This window comes from Neoarius graeffei, chromosome 4 (assembly GCF_027579695.1).
Source record: "Neoarius graeffei isolate fNeoGra1 chromosome 4, fNeoGra1.pri, whole genome shotgun sequence".
NCBI classification, from domain to species: Eukaryota; Metazoa; Chordata; class Actinopteri; order Siluriformes; family Ariidae; genus Neoarius; species Neoarius graeffei.
In genome coordinates, this window is record NC_083572.1 from 25,872,686 (window position 1) to 25,897,112 (window position 24,427).

Here is a 24,427-nt window from a genome sequence, read left to right on the forward strand (position 1 = left end):
TTGCGGTACTGGATTTCTGATTTTCAGGAGGTATAAGTCATAATCATCAAAATTAAAAGAAAAAAGGCTAGAAATATTTCATATTACATGTAATGAATATAGAATATATGAAAGTTTACCTTTTTGAATTAAATTATGCAAAAAATGAACAGTTTCAGGGCGGCACGGTGGTGTAGTGGTTAGCACTATCACCTCACATCAAGAAGGTTCTGGGTTCAAGCCCAGTGGCTGACGGGCTGTAAAAATAAAGAAAAATCTGAGTCCTCATCTCCAATTTACAAGTCCTAGTGCAGTTAATTAGCATGTATGGAGTTTGCATGTTCTCCCTGTGGGTTTCCTCCAGGTGCTCCGGTTTCCCCACAGTCCAAAGACGTGCAGGTTTGGCTAATTGGTGGCTCTAAATTGACCGTAGGTGTGAATGTGAGTGTAAATGGTGGTTTGTCAGCCCTGCGATGATCTGGCAACTTATCCAGGGTGTATCCTGCCTCTTGCCCATAGTCAGCTGGGATAGGCTCTAGCTTGCCCGCGACCCTGCACAGGATAAGCACTTACGGATAATGGATGGATGAACATTTTCATGATATTGTAATTGTTTGAGATGCACTAGTATATTGAGGCAATGCCTAAAAGCAGAGCTCCCAATGAGTGTCTGAGGAAAATATTTGCAAGGGAGCAAAATCAACCTGAAGAGAATAATAAAAAAAATCCTAAATAATCCAATTTCTTCACAAGACTTGAAAGTTAAACTTGAGTCAGCTTAATTAATTTGCAGGCATTGATAATTTTTGCATTGCAATTTCAAAGGATAAAAAGTGGTAACAACACCATTTCGTTGCAACTTTTCCTCAAGCAATTCCAAAATGGTTATGGACTTTCTCTTCTGTTGTATTATTGTGATTTGTAAGAAAGCAAGATACTGGAAGTATTTTAGTACCAAGCTTATAAGTATGAAAACAAAAAGTAGCAAAACTACTCAACTAATTTTGTTAGTGACCTGGATACACACGTGTGTCAGGGAATCCCGCCAATTTGTGCAGGGCACTTGCTGTGATTGGCAAACGTAGTTTATTTTTTGTGTGTGAGGTGGGCTGTTTTTGCTTTAAGAGATGCTGCACTGATGTGTGACAATCAGTATGGTAATGTAGTGATGTTCTTTTATCATTTGTTTTAATATAGTTTAGTTTATAATTGCCTGTGCACTGATTTTAATTCCCATGCCTGCTCTGTGCTGGTACCAGTAGCCCACTGTACAATGGCCAAATGCTGCTAATTGCACGGGTTATGGTATGCAACAGTCATCTGATGCTGCAGTTGCAATCACATTCACATTTTCTCATGGAAATGCATCTCTAGTTGGTGTTTTATTCTTTTCTATTTTCAGTAAATGCTGTATTATTGAACATCTTGTCTTGTTGTGGTTATTACTTTTGATATCGTAAGAAGCCAGTCTATTCAGAACTAAGCCTTCAGAATCCAAGTCACTGATGATTATTGTTCTGAATTAAAATTTAGGTTTTAATCATTTTGACATAGTTTCTCATTTTAACTATTAATAAAATTCTAAACTTAATAATGGGATATTCTATGAAACTGATTTCATGAGTCTGATTACTTAGATTTACAGTGAAGCACCTATATTGATGGTATGCACCTTGCATGTCCAGTGCTTCCTGTATAAAGTACCTTTTCCCCCTACATGTATATCTAGGTGTGGAGCCAGCTCAGGTGCAGGAACGAGTAGAGAACCATCTGAAGAGCCTCCTCATCAAACATTTTGACCCACAAAAAGCTGACTCTATTTTCACAGTAGAGGGAGAAGTAAAGTCTTGCTTTAAATTTTCTATATGATGTTATATCCTCATGATTAAATGTTGCCAAGTATCAGACAGCTTCCAATTGTAACATTTAATTTGAATACCAATCTTTTTATATATAATCATTCTAGATTTAGATTTTCAATGTGTGTAACCTGCTGTTTCTTCCAGACACCAGGATGGCTAGAGCAGATGATTGCTCACACTACATGGAGAGATCTCTTTTACAAACTAGCTGAAGCTCATCCAGACTGCCTGATGCTCAACTTCACAGTCAAGGTAACACAGAACTCTTTTTGTGAAAATTTGTGTAGAGTGGAGTCAGTTTCCCCATATAAGGATTATATAAAAGTTATTTGTAAAAGTAGGTGTTCTTTCAACTCTATGATTAAGAGCAGAGGTGGACAAAGTACCCAACTTCATTACTTAAGTCAAAGTACAGATCCCACTGGTCAAATGTTACTCCAATACAAGTGAAAGTTGTACAGTCAAATTTTTAGTTAAGTTAAAGTACTGAAATAGTTGCTTTTAAAAATACTTAAGTATTAAAAGTACATTTTCTGTCAATGCATTGTTGTATTCTTGCCACAATGCTTACAAAACCTAATGCCTCTGAAGCAACCGACTGGATTTACTGACTAGCTTGCAGAACCTGTAAAATAAACGCCTGGTAGAATGTTACAAAATGAAACACAACTGAACTGAAAAAGAGCCATTTTGTCCATTTATTTATTTATAATTGTAACACTCCTCCCCACCCCGACAAAGCAACATGGTAGTGTTCTGACACAGCTCTGGTAGCGTGTGCATACATGTATGTATATATTAATCAAGAAGACAGTGTAATTTTCAGGAAGAAAGCTGTAAATGCAGCTTGCTCAGAAAATAAAAATGACAATCCAACCTGCTGAAAACCCAGGTCCACACCTCTAGCTTAATAACTGCCCAACAGCAACACTGCTTTAAGCAAGACCAAAAAAATGCAAGCCCATCATCTGACATCAAAACAAAAAATTCCAAAAATTTGTTGCGACTGACTAGTACAATACTGTCTATCTCACAGGTCTTGTGTGCGTGCGTGTGTGCGTTCACGTGTAAGTGTATACATTCATGCACATATGAATCTACTTGTGGAATCATGGTGGTTTAACGTTAAGCGAGCTAAGGCTCCACCTGACATGCTAGCAAACTCTTTTCAAACTTGAAATCATATTGGGTAGCTAATGTTACTAGAAAAGAGAGATTTTTACATTGTTTCTTTGGCAAGATTATGCTAAAACATTTCTGAAAGGACTTCAGATAAGTTAATGTTATTCATGTTAGTGTCACTCCATTTTTACATGCTAACTAATGGTGTCCAAGTTAACTAGCTACGTGTTAACGTTAGCCATGGGCAAGGCTATGGCAACTTGGCGGGCAAATCCACAGAAAGTCATTTGACTAACCAGATTGCATAGCTATTGCAATGTTATCGCTAGCTCTAAAAGCACAGACAGCTTCATTGCAAGCTTTCTCTTGGAATAAAACGTTTACGTACCTCAATATGCTTCTGCAGGTTGGACGGCAAGTTTTTATAGGCCATGATGTGCTCCGTTTTAGGCAAACAAAGCAAACATTTAAAATGAAGCGAATCTTTATTCCTTTCAGAAAACTGAAACATGGGTTCTAGATATGGCCATGGGTGTGTGCATTCCTCAAAAGAACTGCTTCCTTCTATTCTGCCACCAACTGATCGTGTTCAAATAATGCTGCGGAGGAATCATTGACTTTGATTTTATACAGTCTATGGATGTGACATGACCCTAGTGATTACTGATGGGCTGTCTCAGTGTCACCTGAGAAAAAAACAATCATGTTAAAGAAAAGAAAAAACATCCACTTTCAAAGCTGCTTCATAGTAACGAGGACCTTGATAGAAATGTAGTGGAGTAAAAAGTACGATATTTGTCTTTCAAATGTAGTGAAGTTACAGTAGTCATAAGTTGCAAAAAAAAATACTCAAATAAAGTACAGATACTCAGTGTACTTAAGTACACTGAGTATCTGTACTTTATTTGAGTATTTTTTTTTGCAACTTATGACTACTGTAACTCAAGTAAATGTACTTCGTTACTGTCTACCTCCGACTGAGTTATTTAGTTTATGATTTAACAAAGTTACCATTATCATAAGTGATTTTTGTTCTTTCTGCTTTGTATGTTCATTGCCCCTGCTGATGGTCAGCTGATCTCGGATGCAGGATACCAAGGGGAGATCACGAGTGTGTCTACAGCCTGTCAGCAACTGGAAGTTTTCTCCCGAGTATTGCGTACCTCACTGTCCACACTACTTGATGGGGGAGAACAAAACTTAGAGAAAAACCTACCCGAGTTTGCTGTAAGTCTCCAAAAAAGCATTATGTGCAACTGTTAAAGTACCACTTCTTTAAAACCATGACTACGCTAGATAGCAGAATACATTTTGTTGCTGTTGGTCTGTATGAAATGGCACTTTATTTCATTTATCAAGGCAATTGCTTCAGTGCACCCAAATTTAGGTGAGCAAAAGTATTGGAACAGTCTCAGCATAAACATTACTAAATATTGGGTCTGCGACATCACCAAACTCTTGTGTTTGCTTCTGTGATGCTTTTCCAGGCTTCTTTCATTTTATTTTAAGGGTTTCTCCCTTCAGTCTCTTTAGGAGATGAAATGCAATCTCAGTTGGGTAGGTATAGTGATTTGATTTGGTCAGTCTAAAACTTTTCACTTTTTCTCTAAAGTCCTTTGTTGCACTGGCAGCGTGTTTTGGGTTGTTGTCTTGGTGGACAATGATGTTCCTTATTTCTAATGAAGTTCAATTAGATTGGATATTTTTCTCTGTAAATTGGCAGATAGAATGTTTCTGTAGATGTACAAATTCATTCTGCTCCTACCATCATGAGTTACATGATTGATAAAGATTAGTGAGCCTGTTCCAGAATCTGCCATGAAAGCCCAAGCCATGACACTATCTCCACTGTCCTTGTTTGATGAGCTCATATGTTCTTTCTTTCTCCACACTTTGGCCTTTCCATTACTTTAGTAGAAGTTAATCTTAGTTCCAGAACTTTTGTGGCTCATCTCGGTGTTTCTTTGCAGTGTCCAGTCTGGCCTTTTGATTCTTGCTGCTGATGAGTGATTCATCTTGTGATATGGTCCCTATATATTTCTGTTTACAAAGTCTTTTTTGAATGGTGGATTGTGATTCCTTCACCCCTGCACTTTGGAGGATGTTGGTGATGTCAGTGACTGTTTTGGGGCTTTTCTTTTCACAGCTATTATAGTATTTCATCAACTGTTGTTTTTCTTGCCTGACTGATTTGATAATCTTTTTTTTTTTAGTACAGCAGTGGTTTCTCGCTTTTTTAGGACATTAAATTTATTTTGTATTGGCTGTGTCCAATGCTTATGCATTTTCTCTGATTTGATTTTCCCCTTTTTTGTAAGTTTCAAAATGGCTTACTTGTTATTGTCTTATTTTCTTCATGTTGGTTTATCCTTTTCAACAGCAAATGCAGTCTTCACAGGAGAAATCCAGGGCTCAAACCAAGAGCAGACATTCAGAGCAGTTAATTCTTTAAATTCTAAACAATCAGTCTAAAAGTGCAAACCTGGACAAGGAGAAACATCTGTCAAGCACATTTTCCAATATCTTTGATCACTTGAAAAATGTGTAGGTTCAAACAAAATGTCATGTTGTACAGTTTCATATAGATGCATTAAACCAGGGGTTTTCAAAGTGTGGGAGAGTCAGCCCCCCCCTCGGAGAGCAAATAAACAACCGCGCCCCCCCTTACAATTTTTGTTGTTGCTATACTTAATGTTCCATTCGTATTTTTAAAAATGGTTGTTGTACACATTATTTTTTTCTTTTTCACATTTTAAACATCTGTGCTTTTTAAAACATCTTGTTTTACACATTTTAAACATCTCATAGCATCGTTAGCTAGCACCTCTTGGCAGACAACACACTGTGGCAGTGGAGCATCTTCAGATCCAGTCCATGAAAATTCCAAACTTTAAATAATCGTGGTCATACTTCCTTCTTTTTCCAGTCCCCCAGGATTTCGCGGGCCTTTTTTGTGATTGTTGCGGGCTAAAATGTCTGATGTTGCGGGGGGTTTTCCAAAAAAAATTGCAATGAAAGTTGCGGTGTTTTTTAGGTTTTTGTTGCGATTACATTGTGGGAGGAAGTGAAAGTTGCGAGAAATTGTTGCAATTTTCTCTTTTTGTGATTAAAATTGAATGATATGTTAAATATTAAGTTATTACTAAAAAACTATTGATTAAAAAAACAAAGACACTGAGAAATGGTCCTATAAACAACTTTACCAATATAAAAGATTACCAGGACTACAAAAATGCAGAAAAATAGGCTTTACTTATCCAAATGCACCTGTTGGTTCAAAAGTTAAAGTGCAGAGAACCTCACAGCACAACATGAAGTTACCTTCAAATATAATATAAATGCCTCAGCTTTCATATAAGAAAAAAAAACTATTAATACTAGTACTGTGTACAGTCAGTCTCTCCTGAAGACTAAATTAAACAATAATTATAAACTAATAAAATAGAAGGCTTCATAGAAGAAAAAGAAATTGAACAGAATATCACAGTATGATGCTGAAGCTGCCTAAACAATGGAAAATAAAATACCATTTTGGCAAAAATGTTGGCATCCATTAATTTCTTGTATTAAGTAAAAAAAAATAAAGTGCACACAGTGCTTCACTGTAAACATAACGCGCATGCTGCTTCTCTTGAACACACGGAAGTAAGGCCGAAGGTAGTTTGTCGACGTCACCTCAAGACGACGCCAATGATTGGTCAAATTTGCGGGAAAGTTGCGGTGATTGGATATAATTGCAACACCGCCCTGAATTCGCCGGGATTGGTTGAATTTGCGCTGAAGTTGCAAATCTCAACATCCTGGAGGCTCTGTTTTTTTGCTTGCCCCAGACTTTATCTCCTCACTCACTGTAGCTTTAGGTACTAAAAATCGATCCATTTTGTCTCTCACGTTGCGCCCCCCCCTGAAGAACTCTGGCGCCCCCCAGGGGGGGCGCGCCCCACACTTTGAAAAGCCCTGCGTAAACAATCAGGAAATGAAAGTTGAATGTCTCATCCATCATCTCGTATTTATCTTTTGATCTCAAAGAAATGTTTTCAGTGTATAGTCAAAAAAATGAATTTGCATTGCCATTCCAATACTTTCAGAGGGGACTCTGTGATTTCCACAAGTCTGAAATATACTTGTTGTGGCAGTCGGCAGAAAGGGCTGCCTTGCAGAAAAATGGTTGGTCATTTTCGGATTGTGTTGGAATCTGATCTGCTCTCCCTGCTCAATGAATCATACATATGATCTAGCAGCGACAACCATGGGGGTGTTCGTTGGCTTTCTGATTCTTAAATCAAAAATTGGAAAAAAAAAGATAAAGTGGCCGTTTCATTACCAGAATAGAATTTTGCGAAATAGTTTTTCCTTTTTCAGTATTTAACATAACTCCTCAAATGTAAAAATCCAATATCCATTATTCCAATATATAAAATTAAGACTCAATCCCACAGAAGAGCTACTGTAGCACAAATTGCTGAAAAAGTTAATGCTGACCATGTTCTGTATTAGCCAGCATTTACTTTTTCAGCAGTTTTTGCTACAGTACCTCTTCTGTGGGATTGGACCATATGGGCTAGCTTTTGTGCCCCATGCAAATCAGTGAGCCTTGGCCACCCATGACCCTCTTGCCGGTTCACTGGTTGTCCTTCCTTGGACAATTTTTGGTAGGTACTAACCACTGCATACCGGGAGCACCCTACAAGATGTGTTATTTTGGAGATGCTCAGACCCAGTCATCTAGCCATCACAATTTGGGTCTTGTCAAAGTTGCTCAGGTCTTTACGCTTGCCCATTTTTCCTGCTTCCAGCACAACTTTGAGAACTGAATGTTCTCTTGCTGGCTAATATACAGTAGTGCTTGAAAGTTTGTGAACCCTTTAGAATTTTCTATATTTCTGCATAAATATGACCTAAAACATTATCAGATTTTCACACAAGTCCTAAAAGTAGATAAAGAGAACCCAGTTAAACAAATGAGACAAAAATATTATACTTGGTCATTTATTTATTGAGGAAAATGATCCAATATTTACATATCTGTGGCAAAAGTATGTGAACCTTTGCTTTCAGTATCTGGTGTGACCCCCTTGTGCAGCAATAACTGCAACTAAACATTTCTGGTAGCTGTTGATCAGTCCTGCACACCGGCTTGGAGGAATTTTAGCCCATTCCTCCATACAGAACAGTTTCAACTCTGGGATGTTTGTGGGTTTCCTCAAATGAACTGCTTGCTTCAGGTCCTTCCACAACATTTTGATTGGATTAAGGTCAGGACTTTGACTTGGCCATTCCAAAACATTATTCTTCTTTAACCATTCTTTGGTAGAACAACTTGTGTGCTTAGGGTCGTTGGCTTGCTGCATGACCCACCTTCTCTTGAGATTCAGTTCATGGACGGATGTCCTGACGTTTTCCTTTGGAATTCGCTGGTATAATTCAGAATTCATTGTTCCATCAATGATGGCAAGCCGTCCTGGCCCAGATGCAGCAAAACAGGCTCAAACCATGATACTACCACCACCATGTTTCACGAATGGGATAAGGTTCTGATGCTGGAATGCAGTGTTTTCCTTTCTCCAAACATAAGGCTTCTCATTTAAACCAAAACGTTCTCTTTTGGTCTAATCTGTCAACAATCCCATTCCAATAGCCTTCTGGCTTGTCCATGTGATCTTGAACAAACTGCAGATGAGCAGCAATGTTCTTTTTGGAGAGCAGTGGCTTTCTCCTTGCAACCCTGCCATGCACACCATTGTTGTTCAGTGTTCTCCTGATGGTGGACTCATGAACATTAACATTAGCCAATGTGAGAGAGGCCTTCAGTTGCTTAGAACAGTGACTCCCAACCACTGTGCCGTGGCACATTAGTGTGCCATGAGAGATCATCAGGTGTACCATGGCACATTATCCAATTTCACTTAATTGTTTTGAAAATTATTTATTTACTACAAATAATTTGTCTTCGTTCGTCTATTCCAGCGATGTATAGTGACCGGCAGAACAATTAAATACTCTTCCAATAGATGGCAGCAGGTAGCTAATTAACCTGTGTATCTACCTGTTGCCATTCAAACAATAGAATTAGTAATGCTTCGGGTGTGACAGCGGTGATAGCGATAGCAGGGATGAGAGTTTTCCGCAGAGTTTTTTCTGAGTAAAAATCGACCTTCTTATATTATGCCAAATCCGTTGAGATTTTTTTTTCATTTATTGAGGGGGGTTGGGGTATGTTCCTTCATGATACTCAAGCGTAATTCATTCCTACGACGATGTTACACATTTACATTTTCGCCATCTTTAGTCTTGCTAAGTCTCGTGGTAGAATACGTGTTATCTACAATGTAATTGGCCAAAACATCGATGGCGAGAGCATGATAGCCAATCATAACAGTTCTTACAAAAGAGAGGACTGACAAGCTTTTGTCTTTGGCCAAAAAGCTAAAGAAGAAGTCGAAATGATCAAATGAGAAGTGACTGTGAACTATAAATAATTGTATAAAGTGTACATAGACATTATCCCATAAACTTAGCATTCATTTGATTTAATACATTGAACATGTATATGATAGTCAGTAAATCTGAATTAATGCTAACAGTTTTGAAAACTTAAATATTTCAAAAGACTTTTTGAAGAAATCATATGCAACTAATGAGGACATAGGGAGAAAAGGTCAGTCACCCTTAGAAATTTTATTTAATATATGAACATTTTGATAATTAATAGACCTTAAGTTTAATGTGAATTTAGCTTGTCATTTTTGTTTATCATGAATGTAGAATGTGATTTTATTTTGAATACAAACAATACTCCTATTGATTTGAAACATATTGTCATGTAAATATATAAAAAAGACAACAGATTTTTTTATCTACTACAGCTCAGATTGCAGGAAAAGTGGTTTGTAAGGCCTTATTTTTCAAAATTTTCCTGGGGGGGGAATCCCTCCCAGACCCCCCCCCCCCCACCCCCACCCCCGTTGGCTTCGGGTGCCTTTGGCGTCCTTGCATACCTTTATCTTGTTTTCTGCTTTTTTGATGACCACCCACTCTCATCCCTGGATAGATAAATATTTGAAAAGAAAAAGTACACAATCCAAACTGGGCCCTGGAGAAAATTCTGACCCAGATGAAGGCCCTAGTATGAGTAGAGGTCAGAAGAAAATAAAAAAGGTGATTTTCCACAACCTATCTATGCGAGCTGGGCTTTTCAAGCATGACTGCTATAAAAACTAAAAAAGGAGAGTGACTCAGAGCTGTTGAAGATCTTCGTGTGTGTCTTTCTTCAAGTCCTACGAGTATATCAGCTTTGTGTTCAACTAAACAGGCCCAGGTTTCCCCACTAATGAAATTGTGAATGGTCTTGAATTTCCTCCATTTGTACACAATCTGTCTGACTGTGGATTGGTGGAGTCCAGACACTTTAGAGATGGTTTTGTAACCTTTTCCAGCCTGATGAGCATCAGCAATGCTTTTTCGGAGGTCCTCAAAAAAATCTCCTTTGTTCGTGCTATGATGCACTTCCACAAACATGTGTTGTGAAGATCAGACTTTGATAGATCCCTGTTCTTTAAATAAAACAGGGTGCCCACTCACACCTGATTGTGATCCAATTGACTGAAAACACCTGACTCTAATTTCAGCTTCAAATTAACTGCTAATCCTAGAGGTTCACATACTTTTGCCACTCACAGATATGTAATATTGGATCATTTTCCTCAATAAATAAATGACCAGGTATAATATTTTTGTCTCATTTGTTTAACTGGGTTGTCTTTATCTACTTTTAGGACTTGTGTGAAAATCTGATGATGTTTTAGGTCATATTTATGCAGAAATATAGAAAATTCTAAAGGATTCACAAACTTTCAAGCACCACTGTATCCCACCCCTTGACAGGTTCCATTGCAATGAGGTAATCAGTTTTATTCACGTCACGTGTTCGTGATGTGATAGCTGATTGGTGTATGTGACAAAGGGTTCTAATTCTAAAAATCTAATCAGAAATTTTCTGCAACCATGTTAGTTAGTTAGTGGTAAGACAAAATACGCGACTCAACAGACTTTGGCGAAATCTAACTCTGTTAATAACGCATACATACACAGTACTGATATAGATACTAGTAAACAATTCCATTGTTTACTAGTGTATATATAGTAAACAATATACTAGTAAACAATAAAAATATAGTAAACAATATACTAGCAACAGGGCGGCACGGTGGTGTAGTGGTTAGCGCTGTCGCCTCACAGCAAGAAGGTCCTGGGTTCGAGCCCCGGGGCTGGCGAGGGCCTTTCTGTGTGGAGTTTGCATGTTCTCCCCGTGTCCGCATGGGTTTCCTCCGGGTGCTCCGGTTTCCCCCACAGTCCAAAGACATGCAGGTTAGGTTAACTGGTGACTCTAAATTGACCGTAGGTGTGAATGTGAGTGTGAATGGTTGTCTGTGTCTATGTGTCAGCCCTGTGATGACCTGGCGACTTGTCCAGGGTGTACCCCGCCTTTCGCCCGTAGTCAGCTGGGATAGGCTCCAGCTTGCCTGCGACCCTGTAGAAGGATAAAGCGGCTAGAGATAATGAGATGAGATGAGATACTAGCAACACAATTCTTGCTGTCTAAAAGGATAACTTTTCTCAGTGAATAAAAACAAAGAAAGACTTGACACAAAAATAATGAAAAATGTTTTTGTTTTTTTGAAGGGGGAAAAAATAACTGGAGACTTCCAAAGAGAGAGAGAGTGTGTGTGTGTGTGTGTGTGTTTTCACTGTTTCAGTGGTCAGGCTTATTTTTACAGCCAAATGCTCAACACTTGGGCATCTTTATGGTTGTTTACAACAATTTCAAAGTGCTATATATCTACTAGATCTCAGCCTGTGTAAGTCATGTGGTAGGTATATGACATCACAATCTGACATCTGAGCGCGATATTTGAACCTCAGTGAAAGTAAGATGGCAGCACCAAGGGGCATTTTATTGTAAAAGAAAAACAACCTGTATACAGGTACAAATATGAACAAGTGAACACTAACATTTTGTATGGATATTAGCGATCAGTATAAAGGAGTTTTTATTTTTTGGGTATTGTTTGATTTTAACCACCTGTTTTTGTGCGTCTTCCATTTGTTTAACTTTTTTCTGTTTTTGTTTTATGTTTGGATTACGAAATTAAAAATGGAGAAAATGTTAGTTGAAAATTAAAATATAGAAATATGAGCCATAGTTCTGTAAAGAACACTTCAATAAGTTTCCAGTAATCCATTTACAAAATCAGGTCTTGAAATCTGTTTTCTGAATTTTGTGCCAGGATCGGAAATCCAATGAATATAAGGTACATGGACCCATGGGTTTCAGAAAAATTGACTCTCTTCTTTTTATTTCGTTTACTGTTTTTTAAATTTATTTTTTGACTTGCAAAGATGTGAAACACAACTTGCTTTTAAATTTTGTATCTGTGATTTTCTGATAATCAAAACAAAAATGGCCTATTAATTTCTGATACTGACACACAAATAAAATGACCAGATGTACGTGGACCATTAATGTTCTTTTAATGATCTGTTAAATAGTCTAGGGGGGAAAAAAGTGCTATAGCAAAGCTGAATGTGTTGACTGGATTCACATGCTCCATGTTGTCATGATAATATTAACAAGAACATGTAACAGGCACACTGAATAAGATTGTCTACCATATGAAAACTCTCCATTCATGTGATCAGCTATTTGGCCAATCATTCCAGCACAACGCTGTTCCTTTTAGTGCAACAATGGGTGGCCAAATATACTTGGTGGCTGTTAATATGCTTGTAAAACGTGTGTGTGTGTGTGTGTCTAATAAATAGTCAATATGACCAAGTAAAGCCATACTTTAATAAGTTTTACATAACTAATTTATACACAATAAGTTTTACATAACTACTTGTGTCCAGTATAGGCAACTCTTTCTGTAAAGCTGCTTTGCGACAATGTTTATTGTTAAAAGCGCTGTACAAATAAACTTGATTTGATTAAGAACGTGACCTAGCTCTTTAGCATAGTGATAGCTGTTTTATTTTTGTACTGTAGGTTTAAATGTGTCACATAGGTTTGTTAAAGGAAGATAACTTAGGCATGGTAAGTAACTAACTAGCAAACTAAGCCTGTTTAACTTCTTAGTTAGCAAGCCAACTTCACTGATGTGATAGTTACTGAGATGAGTGTAAGGCAGAGCTCCTCAGATGAGTTATCCCTCCTAACCACAATCGTCTTCTGAAAAGGTATCACTTTCCATAGCATGTGGTAAAAAAAAAAAAAATGTGGTGTTAAACACTTTTTCAATTGTGACACTCAACAGCACCGTTGCATTTTAGGAAACAAATTCTGGCTGTTAAAATGCACAGTTGACACCAGAGTAACGTGTTCTACTTATGTATCTATAGGATGTAAAATAAGAGCAAGCCCTTAATTGGTCCAAATGTCTTTTCTTTTATTTAAAAATTTCTGGGTTGCCTGATGGTTGTCTCTGTACCATTTTCTACTTTTTGTCAAAGGTACTACATTAATTGCATATGTACTGTGTCTGTTGAACAGAAGATGGTGTGTCACGGTGAGCATACATACCTTTTTGCTCAGGCCATGATGTCCATTCTGGCACAAGAGGAGCAGGGTGGATCGGTTGTGCGTCGCATTGGGCAGGAAGTGCAAAAGTTTGCCCTTCAGAGGTGCAGTAAGAGTGTGTGTGTGTGTGTGTGTGTGTGTGTGCGCGCGCGTGTGTTTTATTTACATACATACATACATACTTGGGCAAGACTCTCACTCTTTAAAGAATACACCTTAAGGAAAAAAAATGAATAACCCTTTCTTCAAATTTTAAATGCCGTATGATTTGAAGAAATGTTAACACATGATGCCTAAATATGTTTCCACTACACCTTTAACATTATAATAGGAGGTTAGGTTACTAATCATGAAATATCAAAAAAATAATAAGAAATTCACTTAATAAATGATTGTTGTTGTTAGGGGTCCAAGCATGTAGGAACCCTATTGTTTTTGTTGGGATGATGATTCTTATCCTTCAATGAATGGTGTCATGAAGATCAAACCATAGGTCATACAGATGTGAAACATGGTCAACAGTTAGTACTCTGTTCCCCTGTGCTGGCAAATGAGAGGCACCCAGTCAGCCTAATGCTGGTACTATAGCACTTGCTTTTATGTTTTGGCCTATATCTCAGAAGAAGAAGAAGCAGCCTTTATTTTGTCACATGCATACTCAAGCACACTAAAATTCATCCTCTGTGTTTAACCCATCTGAAGCAGTGAACACACGCATGCACACGCAAGTAAGCAATGAGCGCACACACATACCCAGTGGGCAGCTATGCTACAGTGCCCAGGGAGCAGTTGGGGGTTAGGTACCTTGCTCAAGGGCGCTTCAGCCCAAGGCCACCACATGTATTTGAACTGTGGGGGAAACCGGAGCACCCGGAGGAAACCCATGCAGACACGGGGAGAACATGCAAACTCCACACAGAAAGGCCCCCATCGGCTGCTGGGCTCAAAGCCAGAACCTTCTTGCTGTGAGGTGACGGTGTTAACCACTACACCACCTTGCCGCCCCAGACAAACTGTATGTCCTACACACTAGATTATTTTTTTCCTTGGGATAATGATTTTTTTTTTCTAATTTGCATAATATGTGAAACTTGCTTTTGCAAACTAGTCCTAGGATTTTTTGGCCTGTCTTCACAATTTGGTGTCTAGCAGAGTGCGAACCTCAGTAATTATCAACATGGCTCTCGCATATCAATTCATTATAATCAGGCACAGCTTAATTTCCTCAAACTGCTGTAACTCCTGATTGATTGAATAGATTTGCAAGGAACTTGAATGGTACATAACAAGATTCTGTGTTTTATTTCCAAAAGATGGAGTGTGATCATTCATAGGGGGCAGAGTTAAGATGAGAACTGTTTCTTGAGAATTGTTCGTCCTGTCAAGCTGAATTTTGGTATGCTGCTGTAAAGGGATTTTTTTGTGATGACCTAATTACTTAACAAACATGGCCAATCAGATTCCATCAGTCAGTAGACAGGCTTTTTTTTTTTTTTTACATGGTGACCATTGAGCTATCAATACGAATGGTCGGCTCAACTTGGGACCTACAAGTAACTGATGAAATCGTCTTCAAATTACCCACTGGGGCACTATTCATGTTTTTGCCCACAAAAGCAAACATCTTTCTTGGAAAGCAAGGTTGTACTGTAAAATTCCTTTCTGATTCTGGTTCCATTTCTGTTAGGACCACTTTTGTCAAGGAACTTTTATTTATATTGCAGTATTTGCAGCAAGTTGTATTTGGCTGGTGGTGCTGTTCTGGGACCTCCCTGCCCTTCCACGTGCATACATGGAAAGCCTCCCTGCCCTTCCATGTGCCTGCATGGAATGGCTAAAGCAAGGAGTGTGGCAACAATGGAAATAGCATGGATTAAGGATCTTAGCCTCTTTGACAATTGTTAGATGACTGGGTCAACACAAAATTGCAGGTCATGGGGTGTTCCTGTTATGTAGTGATTTATCAGCTATCAGAAAGTGGTTCAATGAAGGACAATCAGTGAACCACAGAAGAGCAACTGTAGCACAACTTGCTGAAAAAGTTAACTGACACCTAAAAGCATTCTAACACCTTTCTATCACAGCTTGCTTTGTATGGGTTGAGTAGCTGCAGCCTGATCAGGGCACTCATGCTGACCCTTGTCCGCTAAGAAAAGTGCCTACAATAAGCATATGAACATCAGAACTGGATCATGGAGTAGTGGAAAAAGGCGGCCTGGTCTGGGTTGTGAGTAGGCATCAATGGTACAGAAATAAGATTGATGAAAGTCAGACATAGTTGGGGTGGAGGTGGGTTGCAAAGGTAGGCAGGTTAAAGCAGCTTAAATAAGTTGCTCCGAGAGAGATGCCAATAGAATGCATAGAAGGGAATCCACTGAGCTGACTGCTGATGTGGGCCGGCTTGAGATCAGGTGCAGTCAGCTGATGTAGCTGGGATTGAGGGCTGAGCTTGACTACATGGCCAGCCAGAACTACACTATGTTCGATTTCTGTCAGTACTCCTTTTTCAAGGAACTTCTATTTACAGTACATTGCAATATTTGCAACAAGATATATTTGGTGGGTGTCTCTGTTCTGGGACTGCCATACCTTTCCATGTACATACACTGAAAGCCTGGGGGCAGGGAGAGCACACCTCCCTGCCCTACCATGTGCCTACATGGAAAGGCTAAAGCAGGACAGCAAAACCACCACATCAGGCAGACCTCCCAGGCCTTCCGTGCTTTCACGGAAGAGCCAGCAGAAGGAACACGCTGAACTAATTAAGTAGGAAGCAAGTTAACCAAGATGAAATATGGTGAGACAAGTTGAAGCTTCACAGATTCCTAGTTGGGTATCATGGCTAGTAAGTTTATGCAGAGAGCTATGCAATAACATCCATCCATCCATTATCTGTTGCCGCTTATCCTGTTCTACAGGGTTGCAGGCAAGCTGGAGCCTATCCCAGCTGATTATGGGCAAAAGGCGGGTTACATCCTGGACAAGTCGCCAGGTCATTGCAGCTATACAATAACATTTATTGTTTAATTTAGTGCAGTTTGAATGAACAGAGCAGGTCAGGCTGGATGGCACTGTCTCCAGGCATAGTGAAATTCTGAGATTCAAAGCAGGACAAGAATCGATCATTGTTGTCCAAGCCTGGAATATGGGCTGTTCAAACGATGAAATTATCCATGCAGAGGACCATGTGAGGTGCGTCATGTATCTATTAATAGCAGAACTGAGGTGCGCTCTTGTTAATGATATTTACACCTGCCTCATTGTTACAAAAACAGGATTTGCTTCTTGACCAGTGTTTACCCCACAGAAGACAAGGTACACAATTGGGTAGATTCCATTAAAGAAGTGTTAGCTTGCAAGGGTGACAATTCTTTGGCCATGCATCAGCAAACTGCTGATTATTGAACACACCACCACCACCAATGGAAGGGGCTGCATCTGTGAACAACTTAACCTGGACTCTCCATTAGCAATTTTCATTATAGAAGAATGAGGTAATGTTCCATTTACCCAACAGAAGGAAACCAGAACCGGAGTTCAGATCTGCAGCCTATATCCAAGGTCACCCTATCACAGAGTTCTCTACAGATTTAGAGAGGTTAAGAAGCCTGAATATAAAGGAATGACCCTGGGATATAACACGCATTGTGTAATTAAGATGCCCAAACATAAACCATTCCCTTTTTGAAATTGCTATTGCCTCCTGCCAGTGGCGGAACAACTGCACACAAGGCCCCGGGGCAAAACACCAATCAGCCCCCCCATGGCGAAATTGCAAACAAACTAGAAGGCTTGCAGCATATAGGCCTATTCAGGCTATATCTAACAAAAAGCAGTTTTTAAGAACATTGCCTTTGGACCTAGCCATGGCGAAATTGCAAACAAACAGAAGGCCTGCAGCAATCAGGCTATATTAGAATGGAACTTGCTCGAAGTTTTTTTTAAAATTATTATTATTATTATTATTATTATTTTATTTTTTACTTTTTTTATACGCCTACATAGCCTGTATTTTCCATTCCTTTTTTATTATGTTCCAAATAGACACTAAACAACAACAACAAAAAATCCAACAATCATGAACGATACACCCTCATTGTGTAAGCACGTCTTCAACTACAAAGCCGACACGGAAACCTGCGTTCGTCATTAAAAAGGCATTCAACGCGCCTTGCGCTCCGCAAAGTTGTCGACTATTTGAGGGATGTTAAGCGCTCTTGCTCGCTCATTCTCAATTGATAAAATGGCCAATCCACAGAGTCTTTCTTGACCCATTGCGCTCCTGAGATAATTTATCAATTTTAATTTGGAGAAAGATCACTCTGCTGTTGCAACTGAGACGGGGAGAGTGAGAAAAAGCAAGAAGGCCGTGCACACCTCACTAAATGTAGAAGTTACTGCTGGATGATCTACTACCAGCAACCTGGCCAGGCTAAGCACAAATGTGTGTCTCGCTATCTGCTCCTTGAAACAAGCCCTAAATGACACTAGTTGACCAGGGAAGCTGGAGTCAATATCCTGACTATAGTGATCACACAGTCGATGGGCCACTTCATATAGCTCCTCGTCCTTGGCATGCTGGAGCATATTTGGATGAATAGCCTCAAACAAATGACCAGTCCAATTTAAACTGACAAACTTTTGTGACAGCTGCTGAATGATTACATCAAGGCACGCATGGAACACATTCACCCGAAAAGAATGTTCTGCATCAGAAAGCTGACTGTCTTCGTTAAGGTGATCAAAGTGTTGCTTCACTTTTTTCAACCTCGTGGCTACAAATTGTGTTTGACTGCCCCATTTCACAGCCAATGCCAGAGTGGAAGCCTTTGCTTCATCAGACTGCTCCCTGTACTCCTTCACGTGACGTCACGACAAATGCGGCCGCCATTTTGGACATGTACTACCAGTAGTTTACCACAGCCAGCATTGAGGAACGGCAGCAAAGAAAGTGTTTATTTTCAGCAAGACTTTCATCATGCCACTATATTGTTGTGCACCTGGATGTAGTAACCATCAACAAACAAGGCAAGGGTTATCATTTTATCGGATCCCGGTAGATGCTGACCGACGGAGAAGATGGATAGCGGCACACCAACGCTTGTGTAGTGACCACTTTGTTGGAGGTAAGATGAATAAAATTAGCCAGAAAAGGCATTACATTGCTGTTAACATTCTGTGGCGGCGAGTGTGTAACCAAATAGGCTAAAATAACCCATTGTAACCTCTTTGTTCTTCTGTAGTAGCTATTAGCTAACGACATTAGCTAGCGTTGTGTTCCTTTGCTGTTGGTAGACTGTAGGACAGATCAGAGGCAGTGTCCTACAAACAGCGCTTAATTTGAGGGGGAGCAAGCCGGAGCGCGCTCCGGAACCTCGGGCGTTGGCTCCGGCAGCTATTTACATTGGATCTGGTGATCCGACACCTCTTTTGACTATGTAACAAAAAAACAAACAAATAATTAAATAAAAAAATGCAAGTTTATTTAGTGTTAATGTCTGATTTTGATATCTGTCTTGTTGGTGATTTCTCTCATGAAACGACATCCACAAAATATCTGCAGATGAACTTAATTTGCAGTGTTATTACAAAACATGCCCAGAAGCGCAGCGCAGCGCCGCGCCCCCCTCCCCCCCTCTTTTTTTCCGCACCGGAGCCGCTCATCCTCTGCGCTCCGGGACCTCCCACTTTACACTGCCTACAAATAAGTGTTCAAAACAAGAGGAACATGTATTTGTCTCTTAAATCCAGGCCGTTCCCTGTAATCTGTAACAACGGTTGGAGAAAGTAATGGCAAATAGTGAGTGCACAAACCATAGAAGGGAAACTGTACACAGCCCCAGGGCAGTGTGATGGTATGTCTACTTTTAGATTGTGTTAGCTTATCAATGAACACACTCGTCACTCGACGAGTTTCACGTCTTTACGACGGTTACTTAAATGTGTGTTAGGTATTATTGTTGCAGTCTAAGCAGTCATTGTAGCAGCTAGATGAGCGAGAACCGAAAGGGTCTGTGCCATAAACCGTTATTTCTGTACGGCGTTGCTAATGTGTCGTTACTGTTGTTATTTCTCCCTCTGCTCGCCCTGTAAATGCCCTATGTCGCTGGATAGCGAAGGTGTTTTCTGCATCTCGCTCCTTTTTCTTGTATGTTCTCCGTTTGTCGCCTTCCTCGCATTCAAACCAATTCGAGCTGAAGTCCGCTACATGTCCAAAATGGTGGTTGCATTTACGAAGGTCACGTGACTGAAAAGGGTCTATAGAGTTCGTACAGCATTCTGCAATAATGCAGGCGCTTTGAGGAGATCAGTGGTCTTCTCCTGCAGTAACTTTGAGATGGCATTAGTGCACTCCAAAATCTTTGTCTGAAGGCTGATTAAAAATATGAACTGAAATTTAGTAATGGCCTTTTTAAGTGCATCTGCCTCATCTCGTTCATTCGTTTTCTCGCTTGTGAGAGCTTGTCAAGAGCTTTAATGAGGTCTCCATATCTGTACTTTAACGCAACAAGTGCATCATAGCAGGAGGACCAGCAGGTTGGGCAGAGGCGTTTCAAGGTTACTGTATGTCCCTGCTCTCTGGGCTCAATAAGTTGCCAGACTCTTGTTGTATGTATCAGACGGATGAGGACATTAGGCAGCCTTTAGATCCTACCCATCATGCATTGCAGTTTTTTTGCAAATTCCTCAAACGAAAAACAATTAAATACAAAAGGAACAGCTTAGTTTAGCTTGAAAACATTACAATTTATTATATTTTAAGTTTGTTTAGGGATTTCACAGGGTTTTTTTTATTTTATTTGTTTTAACCATGATAAGAATGTGTAGCAAAAATGAGAGATATATAGGTCAACTAGTCTGTAATCATGTGAAAACTTGTAGGTTTCAAGGAATTTCCAATGAAATCGCGTAAGGCACATTTATTGGGAGGGCCTGAATGTCAAAGGGTGGGGCCCTGTACGGCTAGGGGGAGGGCCCAGGGGCAATGCCCCCCCCCTTTAGCTCTGCCCCGCTTCCTGCACTTCTCATGATCTCTCTTGAAGTGATTTGATTTTTTCCAAGAGGCAGTGAAGCTTGCATTAGGTTGCTGTCTAAGGTGATGCCTAGAAATTCTATAGTCTGGAGAGAGCCTGATGTTTTCTCTTCAGATAGAGAAGTACCCAATTTGTAAATATATGTTGAGCTCTGAGATACATTGGTCTGGCTTTGAATTGGGTTGTCCACTAGCAAAAGTCATCTAAGAGGTGAAGCATGAAAGCAGTTTACAGTTGTTAAGGAGGATCCAGCAAAGAGCCTCTGGCGAGGTGTCAAGATTTTTATACCCCTGCTTGTTTCAGGGTTATTTGTTGAAGTCAACATTCATAATAAGTGTTCTATTCCATCGGTTGCTTGCATTCTGATATAAGTGAGAGCGGGGGTAAATGTAAGTGAGCAGTAGCTCTGTGATCTCTCCATTTAGCCAAATAAATGCCAGTGCTAAGGATGTAAAGGCATGACATGAGACTATGGATACTTTTGCACTTCGTCATTATGAAGAGCAGATAAATCAATTATTAGGCTTTTTTTTCCCTCTCTCCCCAAAATACTTTCAGGGAGCTGTACCTATAGAGTTCATGCGAGTTGTGGGCTTGAGTAGTTGGGTGGTGACGTCATTGTTCTGCAATGCAGGAGCTGGACCCGCGGCTAATTTGAGAGCATGGAGGATGTAAACAAACCTGCTGTTGCCAGGAAACATGAACTTGTAGAGGGAGCCGACCGGACTCCAGGGCTTGAATTCTGGAGTTCTTGGTGGCAAGTGACGTTGGATGCTGGACAAGGCTGACAAGAAGTTATTCAGGTCTGCAGGTGCGACTGCTATGGCTGAGACTGATGCTCTCTTTGTGGCGGAGCAGCAGGAGCTGGGACTGCGCTGAGGTGCGGGCAGTGTTCTTAGTTTTTGGCGGTGTCCCTAGGAGCAGAGGAGCTGAAAAGATCTGCAGCTGGGGGCTCGATGCGGATGCCCCCCGCGACAATGCAAACGGCTCCTCAAGCAAAGCTCTGACTGGAGCTGCGATTTTGTTAACAACATTTACAGGAGCCTGAGTGTGGGCCCTTCATTAATCCTTGGAGCCGAAGACTCGTACTTGCCGAACGAGACCTCCGGCAAAAGAAAATGGTGCTCTCTTGCAAAAATGGCTTGCAGAGGAAGCAGCAAGGGTAGGCAGGTTAAAGGAGCTTAAATAAGGCGCTCCATGAGAGATATGCCAATAGAATGCATAGAAGGGAATCCGCTGAGCTGACAGCTGCTTTGGGCTGGCTTGAGATCAACTGCAGTCAGGTGACGTAGCAGGGATTGAGGGCTATGCTTGACTTCGTGACCTGCCAGAACTACGCTACACTCGATTTATAAAACCATAAACCTTTTAATCCATTTAGTCTCATGCACTACAATAAGATAATTTGCATAATATGCAAAACCTATTTTTGCAAACTGGTCCTAGAATTTTTATCCTATGTTGACGAAATTGATGTCAAAATACTTGAGTGTATGAAACTCAGTAATTATTAAAACATCTTGAGATTTGTTAACAATATGGCTGCCACTTGCCAATCCATGAAAGTACAATATAGCTGGTTTACCCAAATAGCCGTAATTTCATTATTGGTCCAGTGGATTTAAATCAAACTTCAAAGACACTTTCAGTCCATGTTTCAGAGGATGTCTGCAAAGGTTGTGGCATGGCGAGTGATAGGTGGTAGATTTAAGTTCAAATAAGCTGTTTCTTGGGAACTGCAAGTCCAGTTGAAATGAATTATGGTCCGTTTCATCGTTCTTGCTGATGCGCAGCTGGATTTTTAATCCTCAGTGAATTACTTCAAAAACATGGGTCACCTTCAGTCAGTCAGCTTTCAGCAGGCATCATGAAACTTAATCGGTATGTTCATGTATATTGAACATGGGACCCTGTAGATCATCCAAGCAGGACATGCTGGAACACTATTGTTTTTGTTTGGATTTTTATTAGTTTATTTGTTCTGATTCTTGGCTAAAATGGTATGGTGACCATAGAAATACATTGGAGGGAATAATTTGGAGGGAAGGTGCAATATAACCCTGGTGCAATATAACCCTGACCCAAATCATCAGGCACATGAAGGGACCCACATAGGCCTGATGGTGGTGCAACAGCACAAAGTTTTATGCTGCGGGCCATATCTCATAAACAGTAATTCTTGCAAAGATTTTATTTATTCATTTATTTATTTGCCACTGATTCTTTGGTTTCTCCGAAACAAAAAAAAAAAACATCTCCTCAAAAACCATGTCGCTCTGCTCACCCATAATTACGTTGGTCTTTGTCAGGCTTAAAGTGCATATCCTGGACCAAATTTATTTTTTTATATGAAAGAATGTCCCTTTACACACTCATCCAGAAGGGTAATTTTGCACAAGGCCATCTGTCTACAGCAGAAAAAAATAAAATAAAACACGTCTGGAAAAATCCCAAGGGAGTCTGGAGCCAGATTCGTGACATCACCTGCGGAAGCACCAGCAGGCTGTGAGAGCTTGCACGGTTTCAGTGCACAGCCTGTGTAGACCAAGTTTAGCAGCTAGCGATTTGCATTGAAATATGGAATTGTCACCTGAGCGCAATGTGGGAAACGATGAGTACTAATCCCATCAAAATTGGTGTTGCTACACCCTCCTACGATACATCTGTTAACCATTTTAATAATTACGTGATAACATTGAAGAAATGTGCACAAAACCATCAGGTTGTTTTCTCATAAACAAACCAACGCTGACGTAGGATTCAGAGGGAGGCGTACCGCACGTGACATCACGAAAATCAGTGTTTCCCAGGAAATCCAAATGCCAAGTTTTTTCAGAGGCAGACCAATTCGCCTCAAATGGCTTGATTTCAACTGAATTTTTCTGGTATTGTGCAAGGTAAAAAAAAATTGCACAAAATGCGACAGATATTTGACCAAAGTTTAAAATAAAACAAGAGAATTGCATTGATCTTGCTCCTGAATTTACCCGTGATATGCACTTTAACATTTGAGCTATTATCACTTTTGTGGAAGGTTTCAGTAGGCACTACAGTCTGATGCAATCTCACTCAAATTGGCCACTGGAGGGTGCTATGCACACACCAAAACAAGCGTGGTGGGTGGGGTGGGGGGGTATGTACAGTTAAATTTCTTTTTTTAACTTGACTGTCTTGCTTAATCCATTGGAAAATTACTTTTTGCCCACTCAAATTTGTGACAGTTTGTATAATGTGTGAATCCTACTTCCTGGGCCTGGACTTCTGGCCTATTTTCAAACAATTGTTGTCAAACTACTTAGGAAAATGTGAGCCCCGATCATTCTGAAAAACATGCTGACATTTATAAACAATAGAACTGTCACATGCCAATCAGTTCTTATTAGGTGGAGCCTACTTTACTCAAACAGTTTTAAGTCATGATTAGTCACAAGCATTTGCATAAAACCTGAAAGGTGTGTATATATAGGCCTGTCGTGATATTTGATATACTGACTTATCGTACGGTAAATGAAAATTAACTCAGTAATTTTTTTTTTTTACCGCGATTTTGGCATTTACATGCTGTACATCTACATAGGGAAGTCGCCAGAGTATTAGCTTGACCCATTGCCTGAATAAAACACCGCACTGTTTTCTGTCATCTCACATGGCTCTCTGTCAGAGGCGGGGCCTCCCAGCATGCAACAGTTATCCGGCCAGGGTATCCACTGAATGGGGAATAGACAACAACACATTGCTCTGTTGTACAGACCATAGGCGTAGAATTGGGTATGGACGTGTCCCTACCAATATTTCTGATTGAAGAAGGGGAAAAAAATAAAATAAAATCACTCTCCATGCATGGTACACAAATG

The 24,427-nt window shown here is 40.0% G+C and overlaps 1 protein-coding gene across 4 annotated transcripts in view; it reads left to right on the forward strand.

The window, feature by feature from the left end:
- The window catches only part of nelfcd (negative elongation factor complex member C/D), a 159,327-nt gene that overhangs the window by 72,379 nt on the left and 62,521 nt on the right, over positions 1 to 24,427 (forward strand). For all 4 annotated transcript variants that reach the window (XM_060919066.1, XM_060919064.1, XM_060919063.1 and 1 more), the window contains exons 4-7: positions 1,709 to 1,818; positions 1,986 to 2,093; positions 4,038 to 4,190; positions 13,513 to 13,643. In XM_060919066.1, the coding sequence (XP_060775049.1) occupies positions 1,709 to 1,818; positions 1,986 to 2,093; positions 4,038 to 4,190; positions 13,513 to 13,643 (502 nt within the window). The remainder of the gene's footprint in view (positions 1 to 1,708; positions 1,819 to 1,985; positions 2,094 to 4,037; positions 4,191 to 13,512; positions 13,644 to 24,427) is intronic.